This window comes from Eublepharis macularius, chromosome 11 (genome assembly GCF_028583425.1).
Source record: "Eublepharis macularius isolate TG4126 chromosome 11, MPM_Emac_v1.0, whole genome shotgun sequence".
Classification (NCBI taxonomy): domain Eukaryota; kingdom Metazoa; phylum Chordata; class Lepidosauria; order Squamata; family Eublepharidae; genus Eublepharis; species Eublepharis macularius.
Window position 1 is genome coordinate 26,781,261 of NC_072800.1, and position 15,872 is coordinate 26,797,132.

The following is a 15,872-nucleotide window of genomic DNA, read 5'->3' on the forward strand; positions in this document are numbered from 1 at the left end:
TAGCAAGGTTAGTTATAAGGCAAGATTCCCGCCTTGGGATAAGGACCGTTGGAATGTAGGCACACAGGGCCTAGAAGGTTGGAGGGGGTAGGGGAGGGGAAGACAAGGATGAACTCATTTCATGTCTCAAGGAGGTACGGCTCCGACTGGCACTTCAAGGACACTTTCCCAAGCCGGTCGAGAAAGTGAAAGTAGCCACCTGCAAGATAAGCGATTCACAGCTACACAGACAACTACACAGATATTTCTTTACACATTCTCAGAGGCTCAGAATACAATATAGAGTATAATAGGCACACATGGCAGATAAGCAGGGTGCATCTGACACCTGCCCACATTCTCTCCCTTCCTTCCCCCTCCAGAAAAGTAAAGCCACCTTATGTGTTGGTGATATGTGTTCACATTTTGCTTCTACTGTTTTTTAAAAGTATTTTAATGGTGCTGCTTATTATTATTTGACAAGCAGGAGACCCACAGTGTTGTGTTCTCAGCCCCCCATTTCCTTTTTCTGTTCCTTGAAAGCCCCCTTAGCCTTTCCCCTTTTCCTGCTTCCTTCTTCCCGCCCACCAGCCAAACTATCTTTATCTGCCCTCCTGTCTTCAGCTGTCCCTCCTTCCCTTCCTCTGGCAGCTGCTCCCTGGGAAAAGTATGGCCACCTTGTGCAGTCATAGCTGAGTGCAAGTACTTGCCAGGACTTGTTTGTGTGTGGGGTTCCCCCTTTGCCTTGTACCTCCCCTTATTTCTTCTTTCCATCCTCCTGGCAGCCACAGTAGTCTTAACGCCCCCTGGTTCTTTCTCTCTTTTCCATCTACCAATCAACCAACCAACTTTTTATCTGCTCTCCGTCTTCAACTATATTATTTATTTACTTTATTTATATTCCATCTTTCTCCACGATGGCCCCCCAAAGCAGATTACATCATTCTCCTCGCCACCATTTTATCCTCACAACATGCTTGTGAGGTAAGTTGGTTCAGAATGTGTAACCGGTCCAAGGTCTCCCAGTGAGCTTCCATGGCAGAGCAAGGATTCGAACCTGGGTGTCCTAGTCCAAAACTGTGATAACTAAACCATGCTGGTTTTCATGGGATGGCTATTGTTGAACAGTAGCAAGGAGCTGGGCCTGGCTAAGTCATGCTAGTCTAATGGTGGCAAGCAGGGCTTTTTTTCTGGGAAAAGAGGTGGTGGAACTCAGGACCGCACAATGACATCACTTTGGGTCAGCTGGAACAAGGGGGGAGTTTTTTAAAGTTTAAATTGCCCACAGTGAAAATGGTCACATGGCTGGTGCCCCCCCCCCCCCCCGATCTCCAGACAGAGGGGAGTTTAGATTGCCTTTCATGCCACTCGGCGCAGAGGGCAATCTAAACTCCTCTCTGTCTGGAGATCAGGGGGTGGGGCCACCGGCCATGTGACCATTTTAAAGAGGTGCTGGAACTCTGTTCCACCACGTTCCAGCTGAAAAAAAGCCCTGGTAGCAAGTCACCCAGTGGTTGCTAGTGGGCCTGGCCCTCATAAGTCCTTCCTCAAAGGCCAAAAGGGCCCTGCCCTCACATCCTGCCATTTACTGACAGAAACCAAGGCTAGAAAACTGCCAACTGTGTCCCTTCATTTCTTAAAGCTACCGGTGCTGCTTTTATTATTTTGGGGATTTTAATCCCCAATGTGGGGGGTTTTTTTTGTTTCTTTGTTTTAGATTTCAGTTTTTCTCTGCAAGCATGGAGTTTTTTCAGGTTGTCTGTTCATGATTCCATTCTGTGCATTTAAGTAGCTACAGATTTGGGCACATTGAGAATTAGATATATTGATGATTGTTGCTCTCTCTTAACGTTCACCATATTTTACTCTAGGAAGCTGCCTTAAGAATTGGCATAGCTGAAGGTGTGGAGTTGATATTTTAAAAATACGACTCTGTCCCATTATGTCTCTTCCCCATCATTGCCTGTGTTCAGTTTCTTTGATATGTTCTGAGTGTAACAGCTAACTGGGTGGTGAAGAACGAAGGTTGGGAATTGGTTGTTACACTTGAGTTCTTTTTCACAGAGGAGTTATTTTTAGGAGGATTCCATCCTCCAGCCCCGAGCAGATTCACACACGTGTTTTCTTCCTTTGATGTGTCTCAGGCTTCAGATTTCCTGGTTGTGAGTTTGTAGCTCTAACTGTCCAGGTGATAGAAGGGCAGAAAGCTGTATTTTCAATCAACAGAGCCAAGCAATAACTGTAATGCAGCAAATCTGTCGTGATTACCGGAACCAAGAAACATCCATTGCCTATAATTTCATCAGAATAATTTTTAACTTGGCACATGTCCCCCATCTGTTTCTTCACTAGCGGTAAGGAAAGAAACCATTCAGTGGCTGAAGTGAGAAATTTGGTCATCCAGTAGAAATTGCGTTCCCAAGGACCATCATGCCCCCCCTGGGGACAACAGATCTTTTTACTGTTCTGCCTCCCTATCCTTTCTGCCGGTATTCTATTTTTTTAAAACATGAGACCTCATCTACAAACACATGCAGCAGAACGAGAGAGGATCACTTCATATTGTAGGTGTGGAATCACATTCTTGAACGTTCTCTTATGTAAAATATAAACTCCCTGCTAGTAAAACAACAAGCCAACCAAGCCTAGGATATCAAGGCTCTATCTTGGCCTGTTACCTGCTGTGCTAGTTTTCTACTTGCAGGGATATTTTGTTTCTTTTATGCAAAGCTCATTCAAAATGGCACCCTTCACCTGCAATCTGCTGTGGCACAATCCATTCTAGTTTCTTTCTTCTGCCGCCCCCCGCCCGCCCCCCTGCTGCATTTATCTTCCAGACCTTAATAATAGGACTTTGATATGATAGAAAATCATTTGGTACTAGCAGGACACTCTGTTCTTCTGGAATTGAATGAAACAAGCCTGAACAATCCAAAACATGAGTATAATATAAGAACTGATGAGGTCAAAAGAGTTGACGTGCTCAGTGTGGAAAAATATAAGAATCTAAGAACCCAACAAGATAAAAAAGGACTGCTGCAGCTGAGCACTGATGGCCCTTTTCTCCTTTTCTCCAGATCATCTTGAATTCAATGCACAAATATCAGCCCCGGGTGCACATCATTAAAAAGAAAGACCATACTGCTTCCTTGCTTAACCTGAAATCTGAAGAATTTAGGACATTTATATTTCCAGAGACAGTGTTTACGGCGGTCACGGCATACCAGAACCAATTGGTAAGTGTTCTTGGTGGGTTTATGTTAACATTGATCTTCAGTAAATGCTGCAAGGCTAGGGTTGCCAATTCTGTGTTGGGAAATTCCAGGAAATTTAGGAGAGGACCTTAGGGAGGGCGGGGTTTGGGGAGGGGAGAGACTTCAGTAGGGTATAATGCCATAGAGTCCACCCTCCAAAGCAGCCATTTTCTCCAGAGGGATTGATCTCTGGAGATCAGTTGTATTGCCAGAAGATCACCAGGCCCTGTGTGGAGGTTGGCAACCCTAAGGGATAACATGAAAGCAGAGGCTGCACGTCATAATCCTGTCAGGTTGTAGCTGCTTGCCAGAAAATGCCTGGCCTACGTTGTTCCAGCTCTGTGGAGGTCTTGTGACTGCTCTTGGCAGCCTTTGAGCAGACCGGTTTCAGCATATCACCAAAGCGGGATGTCGTTGAGAGGACACAGAACCCGGCATGCCTTGCCGGCCATATTTAATTGATGTTTAAAATAATATATATATATATTAAAAATACAAATAACAAACATAAAAATATATAAAAACATTTTAAAATCTTTAATCTCCTTTTTTTTAAAAAAATGCCCAGGGTACCTCACAAAACAATTGTTAAATCACCTCTTAAAAGAACATAACTAAAAGAATATAAATCAATTGGCAGCAGCATATAGCATACTTTTAATGAAAATAGCAGCAGATATTTTTAAAGCATCTTGAATAATAGAAGCAGACTGAAAAAATTAAACAAGCGCACAAAACTCAGCCCAACAGGGCCAAGCTACACATTACAGTTGTCCATGTGTTGTGTCTGGGATTCCTGACATGACTTTGACTCAGTCAGCCATACGTTGGTTGCGAGCTCCTTGCTGGGAACTGAATTGCCAGAACACAAGGCCCCAATTCAGACAGGGACAATGGCGTGTCAGAAGAAGGGCCTTCTTTCTTCCCTCCCAGTGCTGGTTTCCCAATCCAAAACAGTCCCAGAGGTGCTATTCACCTCATCGTGGGCTGTGTGTGTACTGATGTGCTACATGTAAATGGCCCCCCCGCCCCCCAGGCCGTCTCTACTCAGGAAAACGATGCTGGGGAAAGACAGAAAGCCCTTTCTCCCATCTGTTGGGATCCTGATCTATAATGATAGAAACTAAGGTGAACCTGCAAGTCATGTGTGATATAAAGACAGGGCGGAGAACCCAGACTCCAACTCTAAACTCCAGAATCAATCTTCATTTAGGGTTAAGAATATAAGAGCAGATGTACTGGGTCAGACCAGCGGTCCATCTTGCTAGCATTCTGTTGCATTCAGTGGCCAGTCAGATGCCCTCAAATGCCAATGCCTTTCCTCTGTTGGCTACCACCATCGGTACTGAGAGGGTCAGCACTGCAGCACATAAGAGTTTCCTTTCATTTAGCCATCAGGGCAAACAGTCATCGATGGGCATCGATCCTCCATGAATTTATTTCACTCCCTTTTAAAGCCAACTAAAGTGGTAGCTACTCTTGTGTCCTGCAGTAGCACATCCCACAAGTTCATTACTCTTGGATTGAGGAAGTAAATCCTTTTGCCAGTCCTGAAAGGTGGTTTATAGCCATCTTGGGTAGAAGGTAAGAGGGGGGTCACGTATCTGCTATTATATAGTGGGTATGACAATTCAAGTGATTTCCAATAACTCTTATTAACAGGAACATCACCATCAACATGGCAGTTATAGAACACTCAACTCCCCACCAAAAACATGCCCATAATTCAATTCAACCAAAAGCAAACACCCAGTATCCAGAAACCCTATTCGCTAGTTCACTAGTTTGTAGCGGAATCCTGATTGGCCAGCTCAACATCCCGGCCAATCGGAATGCAGCTGTACAGAAACTTGCTACTAAAGCCTTTTTCTTGAAGCTACCAGTACATGGCATCTGCCCGCTGCATCTCTGCATGCTGTGGGATGGCCTCATTTCAGTCAGGTGACACATCAAGATCAACAACAGGGAGGTTCCTCTGAAGAGAGAAACTCTATTTTTGCATCCCCTTACAAGATGCCTGTTTTGGGTAGAAAGAATAATGGGCGTCTCCAGTTTTGGCAAATAAAGGGGCTTCAGCTATCAGAGTTTGGGGGAAACTCTGTTTAAAGGCAATGACTTTGGCACTGCCCAGCACACCTCCCTGAAAGGGAGCAACTCCCTGAATTATATGAAAAGATGCCGCTGCTTAGAATCAGGGCTTTTTTTCTGGGGAAAGAGGTGGTGGAACTCAGTGGGTTGCCCTTGGCGAAAATGGTCACATGGCTGGTGGCCCCGCCCCCTGATCTCCAGACAGAGGGGAGTTGCCCTCCACGCTGCTCCAGTGGCACGGAGGGCAATCTAAACTCCCCTCTGTCTGGAGATCAGGGGGCGGGGCCACCAGCCATGTGACCATTTTCAAGAGGTTCCGGAACTCCGTTCCACCACGTTCCAGCTGAAAAAAAACCCTGCTTAGAATAATTGCTGTAATGTCAGACCAATGCACTCCCTAGTCCTGTCATTTTGCCGTATTGGAAACTATGTGAGATTTTTGAAAGAGCTTTTGCCCGTGACTTTTCAAAACTGTTTGAACAATTTTTAAAATGGCATGGGAATATAACTTCTCGAGTTAAACTGCTTCACTGGAGCCAGTTCTGCACGGTATCTAAATGGAACACTTCGCATACTTTTTGGATGAGGAATATCTTCTTATTTTTTATTTTTTTTTATTTTCTGTAAACCTCAAAAGAGCTTTTTGACATGTTTCCTGAGCCGTGTCGGAAGAAACTGTTCTCTGATCCTGGATAAAAGTGCTCACCTCCAAGCCATTTCTGGAGGTGTCATTGGAGAATCACAAGACCACTGCTTGCATGGGAGAGAGGCAACATCCTCTAACACCCTGCCAACATACAGACTAGGCTGGGCTTTCCGATTAAGCAGTGAGACGTGAGCGTGAACTAACCACAGCTGGTTGTGGGGCCAGCAGAGTTGACAACAGGCAGGTACCTAGCAGGGAGGCCCACAAAAGGAAGAACAAGATCCTTTTTAGATCATTTCCAGAGACTGGTCACTCCTTATAGAGCCCTTTTGCAGATCCACAGAGACGGACTCTATTCACCACCATGGTCTCTACCTAATTGCAGCAACATCCTCAGTTTTGTCAAGTTGGAAATGTTTTGAACACAGTGCGTGCATAGTTTCTGTTTATTTGATTTGCAGAACCCTGGAGCATGCATATATATAGTTCACTGCTGTGACAAGGATCCTTTGATTTCTCTGTCTGTCTGTCTATCATTCCAGATCAAAGGATCGTTGTCACAGCCATGAACCATGCCTATGTGGTTCAGTCAGACCCTTGGTTTACCTGGCTCAGTTTTGCCTACTCTGAATGGCAATGGCTGTCCAGTGTCTTAGGCAGAGGTCTGTCACATCACTGACTTCCTGATGATTTCCGTTGGTGATTCTGGGGCTTAAACCTGGGGCCTTCTGCATGCAAAACACATGCTCTACAACTAAACCACAGACCTTATTTAAGCTACTTTCTACTGAGTCAGACCGTTGCTCTATCAAGGCCAGCGTTGTCTACTTTGACTGGCAGCAGCTGTGATGCAGAGGTCTTCTTTCTCACCACCTGTTGCTTTTAACTGGAGATGTTGCATGCATAGATGGTCTCCTGCTAAGCCAATGTGCCAGCCCCCCCCCCTATACTATCAGTTAAACTTTAAGGTATATGGCATTTCCCTTCCCTTCCTCCAAGGAGCTCATGGCCGTATGCATGGATTTCTCTCATTTTGTCCTCAAACAGCCCTGCAAAGTAGGTGAAGCTGAAAGAGAGTGACCCAAGGTCTCCAAAGGAGCTTTGTGGCAGATGGGGGAACATGAATCTCATGCTCCCAGCAATGTGCATTTTGTCATGCATGAGGAAGTTCCTCTATCTATAAAAGGCCAGCATTGTCTTCTGACGTTGTGCTGATCACTGGTGGTGGCGGACACAGTAGACATTCATTAGAATCAGTTTCCAGTAGGCCTTTGACATCCAGTTAAAGACACCTTTAGGCTGTTAACCAAATGGGTTGCAATACATTAATCTATTTGCCCTGCATAAGAATAGAACAGTCACTGTGAGATATGTTGTCGAAGGCTTTCACAGCCGGAGAACGTTAGTTGTAGATTTTCTGGGCTGTATGGCCGTGATCTTGCCAAGACCACGGCCATGCAGCCTGGAAAATCTACAACAACTAACGTCACTGTGAGCCTTTCAAATTTTGTTTTTAGATGTGGCAGCATGAATTATACCTTAGAAGAGCTCTTCTGCTAAGACAGAATCTATATTCAGTGAGGTTTTACAGATGTACGTCACTTACAAAAAATATATATATATATATTTCCAGATTAATGGCGGCAGCTTTTGAAATTGACCAAAATGTTGGTAAATGATCTACGAAATGTGGATTAAATCCCTGTACCTTAGTGAGGAGATCAAAACACACAACAGTGTCATCATCCTTTGCTTGTCGTAAGACCACCACGGGCACTGGATCCGGGAGTCTATCCAGGGGGCTGGATAGACTCCCTGGATAGACTTTGGTGCCAGTGCATAGTCTTTGGTAGGCTGATCAAGTTGCAGCAGCTCATTGCCAAGTGTCCATTGTCCTCACAGGATTGCAGATGAATATATTTTGATCAGATATTATTCTGCGTTCCAAATGGCCCAGGTTTTGCAACCCAGTTTCCTTGATCAATTTCCTATGCCGGAGTAAACGGTATATGAATTAATTATTCCAACGAACAACAGAATGGATTTGCTGAGAGGATACACATTGACCGTTCCCACGCAGATGACAGTAATCTCTAAACTTGGAGCCGAGCACGGAAACAAATGGGGTTTGCCTTGATAAATCAGTTTTAGAAAGCTTTGGTTTGATCCTTAGGCACATACCGTAAATACTGCTGAATTTCCCAGTGGAACTTCTCTGGAAACCCGAGAGATGGATGCTGTCGTATTATGTATGACTAATGAAAATGGAACCTCTCGTTTTTTGCCATTTCTTTCAGTGCTGGTTTTAAGAAGCCTGATTACATTTCTGCTGGTTATTAGATAAGGGCTAAATACATTACACTTTCAACAAACTATCTCACATTTAAGATTTAAAGGTCATGCGTTTGTTAGGCAGTCAAGCCACTGCAACAGAGTTGAATTGTAGGTCAAATTTCATTTTCCCCCTAGCTTTCTTTCAGATGTTCTCTTGATTTATTTGTGAAATGGTTTGAAGAGCATTTTTGTACTCAAGTTATTTATTTATTCATTTCTATCCTGCTTTCCCCCCAACAAAGGACTCCAAGAGGCTTACAAAGAATGGCAAAAATATAATTTAGGCAAACAACAAACAAGCGCACAGAATAAAAACACAGCACCTTGACCTTCGGAAGCACAATTTGGTGGTGGTGCGGAGGGGTGAAGTAGGAGGAGGAGGCAGGGAAATTACCTACCTGTAAGGAAACTCCCCTTGCGCTGCTTAGGAACAAAGCTGTGATAGTTCCGGAAATGCTTCCTGCTGAATCTCCTTTATTCTTCCTTCACTGTCTTCTTTCCATCCAGTTCTTTAAACACCTGCCATTTTCTTGAACTCGTGCATTTGTTTTTGTGGCCTGGTTAAATGCAAGCAGCAGTTCCCTGCATTTCAGCTGAACTTGTGTAGAATTAGCACAGTAGTTTATGGGCATGAATGCTTCAATACACACACGGAGCTCTTCCGCCCACTTTCCTACTTGCATCAAGGATGGGGAGCTGCTCAGTAATCACAAAAGGATGCACGCATTCACTTGCCTCTCCATTGAAATGAATGGGCAAAGCTGGCTCAATGTAATCATCATCATCATCTGCGCTTACATACCACTCTTCTAGACAGATTAGTGCCTCGCCCAGAGTGGTGAACAAGTTAGTGTTATTATTATCCCCGCAATACAGCTGGGGAGCTGGGGCTGAGAGGAGTGGCTGACCAAAGGCCACCTACTGAGATCGTGGCAGTAGAGGGCTTTGAACCGTAGAGTGCTGATTCTCAGCCAAACCACTTAACCACTCTGCTACAGCAGTACAGAAGTATCTCTGGGGTAGGAGGTATCTTTTCTATTTTATTTATATTTTTACATTTCCCTACCCATATGCTTCTGATGGGTAATTCTGCAAAACATGAAAGAAGACAAGCTCTCACTTCTCTAAAGTGTGTGGTCTCCAGTTTGTAACTATTAAATTCGATTCAATAGTGGTTTTTTTAATGGAGCATATTGGAAGGCATGCATTTTTCTGTCATCTTCATCTGCACTCAGTATTTTGTAAAACGATTCTTCTATGGAGACAGTATCAACAATTCAACCACTAAGGCAGGTTTTGTGGTTACTGGGCTCTCTTGTCACTGAAACGAGTTGAAAAGGTAATGCAATCAGTGTTAATGCCAGAGATATCAACATAATTGAAACTTCTTAAGGTTTTAATGGCTGGGTTAAATGTTAATGGTTTTTATGCTATTTTTATGATTTTATTGTTTTAATTTGTGAACTGCCTTGAGAGGCAGAATGAATAATAGCAAAATAAATAGTGAAATGGATTGTATGTATTTATCTGAACATGTCTATAGATCCTGAACATGCTGTTTACACATGATCAAGAGCTCTGAAGTTTCCCTGGTTGGGCTGTCTGAGAGCCAAGCTACAAGTGACACCTGACACAGGTTGGACACTTGTCAGCGTCCCTCAAGTTTTGATGGGAAATGTAGCAGCTTGGCTCTCCATTTAATTGAAGTTTACAGAGCGACAGTCTATGGGACGGAGAACATGCGGTCAGGAGGGGAGTGCAGGCGACGGGCTCTCGCTGGGCACCCCCCTTCCCCTTTGCTGGGTGTGTGTGTGTGTGGGGGGGGGGTTCTGTAAACTTCAATTAAATGGAGAGCCAAGCTGTAAGATCAGGACGCCTACATTTCCCATCAATACTTGAGGGAAGCTGACAAGTGTCCAACCTGTGTCAGGCGTCACTTGTAGCTTGGCTCTGAGCCTGTACGCGTATATAGCTGTACAATACAAACACAATGCCCTATGCATACGTTCAGCTGAACACAGGGAGGGAATGACTCCACTGTCCTCCATGCGTTCACCGTACATGTCAGTTTTGACTCAAGAGGACCGTCGTAAGCAGGGTGGTCAATTCCAGTTTGGAAATGTCCAGGATCTTTGGAGGGTGGAACCTAGAGAGGACTGAGTTTGGGGAGGACAGTGAACTCTGCAGGGATGTGAGGGCAGAGATTTCTCCCTCTGAATTTGCCACTCCCTCAATGAGAATGGATTCCGGTGGTCTGGAGGTCTCCAGGCTCTCCTTGGAAGATGGGAATGGACCTTTCTTTGGTACTGGCAATTGCCGTTTGAAAATGCAAGCAAGCCCCTCAAACATTTTAGACACAACTTGTGCTTTGGTAGTTGCCTTAAAGTGAGACACATCACACATCTATTCTGTTCTTATTTAGCAAGGAGTTCCAATTCTGCTGTAAGCAGCATTGAGGAGAACTTCAATTCTTGCCCCAAACACTGTTGATTTACTTTGGGGCTAAATTATTGGTAATGTTAGAGCTGTTGATGAATTATTTGGCCCTGAAAAGCGACTGGACAGTAGGTTGGGTTTAACTCTCTCCCCCCCCCCCCCCGTGCCATTTTCCTGCTCAATATTCCCCCTCCTCTAGGGGACTAACTAGACATTGTTTTGCTCCTGCCAGTCAGGCGTGTGATGTGAGTTTTGTGCTGGGAACTTAATTCTCAGGGATGTACAGGCCTGATTGGGACTGGGACCTCCAAAACAAGGGGAGGGGGAGTTTAAACTTTCACCCCTGCAGTGTTTTCCTAACCCGAGAAAGCCTCAAAGAGCTGCTATTTGCTCCATTGGAGAAACTTACATGTAGCTTATCCGTTCCTGTGCTTTGTCCAGCAGGGCAAATAATGGCTCCAGGTTGGGAAAATGTCATGGCGAAAGGCTTAGCGCCCCCCCCCCCCTGCATGCCATGGTCCCAGCCAGGTCCATGTGTGTCTGGCACAGACCTTGAAACTTTCCAGAGCCCTGGTTGGATTTCAGGACCCTGGGAGGATGCGAGTAAAATGTTACGCCCAGAGTTGCTTTTAAGGTTAGTGGGGGGAAAGACTAGCCCCTTAAGGGTGCCTTTCCCCTAGCAGAACGTAAAAGCCACCTAAATGGGGTAGTAGCAAAGGCTGAAGGTCCCCATTTATACCTCCCGCAGGCCCACCAGCCTCCAGATGGGGCCTGGAATTCTCCCAGAATTATAGCTGCTCTCCAGACTACAGAGATGAGTTCCCCTGGAAGGAACGGCTGCTTTGGAGGGGGCCATCACATACCCACTGAGTTCCCTCCCCTTCCCAAACACTACCATCCCCAGGCACTAGGGATGTCAGGGCCCTTGTGGGCGAAACCATGGGTGGAGGGCGGCAGGGGCTTAGCCCTTGAGCACATGCAAAGCATGTGCACGCCTCCATTCGTCCTTATCGTGCTGTGTGGGGTGATCTTTAGTGGATCCCTCCCTGGCGTGACTCATAGCTTTTGCATCATGCCAGAAAATGTCATCATTTTCTGGTGTGATGAGAAAGCCGTGTGTGTACTTTGTGTACGTGTTTCCCCCAGGTGCCTTTCCTCCCTGCTGGCCAGGTGAGCAGAGCAGGGGGCAGGAGCTGGGGGTGGGGATCCCATGCCCCCCCCCCCAGTGATGGGATGGCAACACTATCAGATGCTGCCCTCCAGTTTCCAAGAATTCCCTCCCTCCTCATACACACATGCTTTTTAAGGCTAAATAACATATTAGTTCCAGTTATGTAAGAATATCAAAGACAGTCCGGCTACACTGGAATCCTAGCAAACATATATTATACCTGCCTATCCCCTTCCTCATTGGGAGATGAAATCAAATCCATAGAGATTCAGCAAAGAACTCTCTGAGGATGAGTTAGTTTGGGTCCCTCTTGGTAAGCTGCATGATTGATAGCAGATGTTGCATTCTCTCTTCTGCTTCCAGATAACCAAGCTGAAAATTGACAGCAACCCTTTTGCCAAAGGATTCAGGGACTCTTCCAGACTCACCGATATTGAGAGGTAATGGAGGCTGGTTGTTTATTTTTTCATTTTGATAAGATAAAGAGGGAATAGTTGGGATGAAGAGAGTTGGGAGATAGTTGGGATAAAGAGAGCTGGGATGAAAAGCATCCTTTCATTTTGTCTATGAAGTGATGCGTTTGAATGTTATCTTGTCCCATGAAAGGGATCACATCTTCTTTCAAAATGATTATGAACTGTTTGAAGATGATTCTTAATGGGTTACTGCAGTTATATTGATCTTGGTGCTTCCAACAAGTTATTTCTGGACCTTTTAATATACATATGCATGACCTTGTCAAAATAGATGACAGCATAATTTTGGCATTTGCCTTTCACTTCTGATACTTTTAATAATAATAACTGTGCCTATATACTGCTCTTCTAGACAGTTTTGTGCCCCTCCCAGCGGTGAACAAATTAGTGTTATTATTATCCCCACAATGCAGCTGGGGAGCTGGGGCCAAGAGGAGTGGCTTACCCACTCCTTTCCTACTGAGCTCAGTGGCAGTAGTGGGATTCGAACCAGTAGAGTGCTGATTTGCAGCCAAACCACTTAACCACTGTGCTACAGCAACCCTATCATATCAAGCCTTTATCATGTACTTACCTGTCAGGTCCAAGCTCAGTAGAGCCAATTCAAATATTCAGAAACGTCCTGTAGCAGAATCCTTAATGGACATCAGAATGCATTTGGGGAGGGGGAAGGGATGCTTTCTGCATCTGCAAAAGGAAGCTCCTATTAACCTGTCTGTTTGCATGTGCAAAACTGGGCACCAAGCCCAAAACTTTCACTTCAGGGGGAAAGTTCTGGGATTTTCCTTTGCTGGATATTTGGACTTCTTCTCCCGGATATACACAGGAATCTTTCAGTACCACCAAGATTATTCTAGCATAAACTAGACTACAGACCACTCAAAGTGCATAGAAAATTCTTTTTTTAATATATATTTTTATTATTTTTAACATCTAAAACAGTAAACTACAAAAAACTACAATAGTACAAGGGAAGGGAAAGAAGGGAGAATAAGAAGAGGGGGAAGGGGGGGTGGAAAAAAGGGGAAGGCAACTTACAAACACTAAACACTATACTTCAATGCTTTCCCTTCATACTGCCATAATTTAAAAAATAGCTTAATAAAGTAATGATGGAATGGTTGATCTTACAAAATACAAATTACAATTCAAATTAAATCTCCCTCCCCCCCCCGGGCCTCGGACGCAGTTCTCTCTGAGCAGCTACAGCCGCAGCGCTCGTTGCCTCCCCCCTCCCTTCAGGCTTCGAATCTTCTTCTTTTTGCTTGATGTCTGGCCCAAATTCTGGATTTTTGTCCACAAAATCCCTTAGCTGATCTTCCGAATTAATCTTGTAAGCTTGATCTTTATAACTAAATCCGATTCCTTCCGGAAATAGCCATTTGTACTTTATGTCACGTTCCCTCAAAAGAGCAGCCAGCTTTTTATACTTAAATCTTCTCTTCCGAACTAAAAATGGAACGTCCTTCAATATCTTGACTTTATTTCCCAGAAAGTCCAACTCTGCATTATATGAGTTATATAGGATATTGTCCCGGACCCTCCTGGATGAGAACTCAATAACGATCTCGCGAGGCAGCTGCCGCTTCATTGCATATTTTGAAGATGCCCGATGGACTCCCAAAATGGCGCTTTTTACTTCTTCTTTAGTTGCCCTCGCGGGTGACGCTAAAAGTTCCGAGGCAAGATCCCATAAATCCTCGTTTTCCTCCTCTTTAACATTCTGGAGATGCAAAATGGTCTGTGTTCGTTCCACTTGCAGCCCAATCAGCTGATTTTCCACCAACTTTAGCTCCTTGTTCGTTGCTCTCATAAGTGACGCATTTTCCCGAGCAGACTTCTCTGCCCCCCCCACTACTTCCTTGATGGCTTTCACATCGCTCTCAATTAAGCCCACCCTTTGATCTGTTTCATTCAGCTTGTCAACAAAGGGTTTTATGGCTTCAGTAACCAATCTTTTCACCAGTTCCTCGAGTGACTCGCCTCTTCCCTGCAGGGCAGCCGAAACTGACTTGCCCAAAGCAGGACTCTGCTTTTTTGCTGCCATTTTAGGGGGGGGGACCGCCAATCTTCCGAGACTCTGCGAGGGGGAAAAAATCCGAATCTTCTAAACTTCAGATCCCACCACTCCTTCACATGCGCTTGTAGTAACAGAAGGGATTCGCTTACTTACAGGCTTCCGCCTAATCCTGTTCTTTGCCGTTTTCCATGGCCCGGCAGCACACAAGGTGCCGCGCACGTCTGCCGGCCTCCATAGGGACAAACGGGCAATTTACCCCCTGACTCAATCTGCCAGAGGGCTCTTCCCATCGCGTCCCGGACCCAGACTCCCTCCCTGGGAGCCCTGGGGGCTAACCTTTGCAGATCAGCCGCCCGGTCAGGGTGCTCGGCCGCTTCTTCTCGGACCTGCCGAGAGGAGCGTCCGACATGGCCGCGAAAACGAAACTGAATCCTAAAGTGCATAGAAAATTCATATGGGAGCTCTTTCAAACAAATGATCCCCACCTACATGCTAGAGGTGATACAAACCTGTAACATATGCTTACCTGTGTGGGTCAACTTAGACCCTGGGAGATCTGAATTAAAAATTCATCAAAATTATGGGCATTCTTGGTGATTTTAGGTCAGCTTTTCCTTGCCTGAGAAATTAGGAATAATAATGATCTACAGTCACAGGTTGAGACTTTGGACATTATTTTGAGGAAGGAAGGAGTTCCAAAGCAGCCAGGCATCTGTTCAGAACTCCTTTGTTTTGTAGTGAAGTCTTGGTGCCCAGACTGAAAACACAGTATCTAGTATATCTCACGAAAATTGTTTAGAGCACACTGTACATGGTTTTTCTTTCCCTGTTTCATTCTCGCAATGATCTTGGGCAAGCTACAAAGTACTTAAATCCTTCCTCTACCTGCATCAATTAGTGCCTGGGAGAACAGGAAGTAATTAAGTGGGAACAGGAAATAATTAGGTGGGAAGAAGGAAGGACTGAAAATGTTAAGGGACTGCAGGCTGAGGAAGCCTTAGTAGCATGTTTACTGTAACATGGGACGACCCAGGACATTTCCACATGGCTTACCTTGTTCCGTAAAACAGCAAAATCTCACATGAAATCGCGCAAGAAGATGCTGTTATTGTGTGAGAAGACGCGATAACAGCGTCTTCTTGTGAGATTTCGCTGTTTTCCGGAACAAGTTAAGCCGTGTGGAAACTGCCCCAGTGCTGCAATCGCGTTTGTCTGAATTCTGTATTAAAACAGAATTAATGAACAATGGTAGTTTTAGACTAAGTTTCTGGGTCTGAATAGGACTCAAGGGAACATGAGTGGAAAGGGATATTTACCTCTTTCTCCTCTCACCCCATTTTTCAGATGAAAATCGCCATCCCCACCTGCTTTTATCCCCACTGGGGAAAACTTGCCAGAGTTGCAAACTTTTGCCAGTGGAAGTAAAAACATTCCGGGAGTGGTGATTTCCTGTGGGGAAAATGGGGAT

General features: G+C 45.0%; 1 protein-coding gene across 1 annotated transcript in view; it reads left to right on the forward strand.

Annotated features, from left to right (window-relative positions):
* The window catches only part of TBX20 (T-box transcription factor 20), a 46,676-nt gene that overhangs the window by 18,037 nt on the left and 12,767 nt on the right, over window positions 1-15,872 (forward strand). The window contains exons 5-6 of the mRNA XM_054991788.1: window positions 3,057-3,215; window positions 12,272-12,348. Coding sequence (XP_054847763.1) covers window positions 3,057-3,215; window positions 12,272-12,348 — 236 coding nt within the window. The remainder of the gene's footprint in view (window positions 1-3,056; window positions 3,216-12,271; window positions 12,349-15,872) is intronic.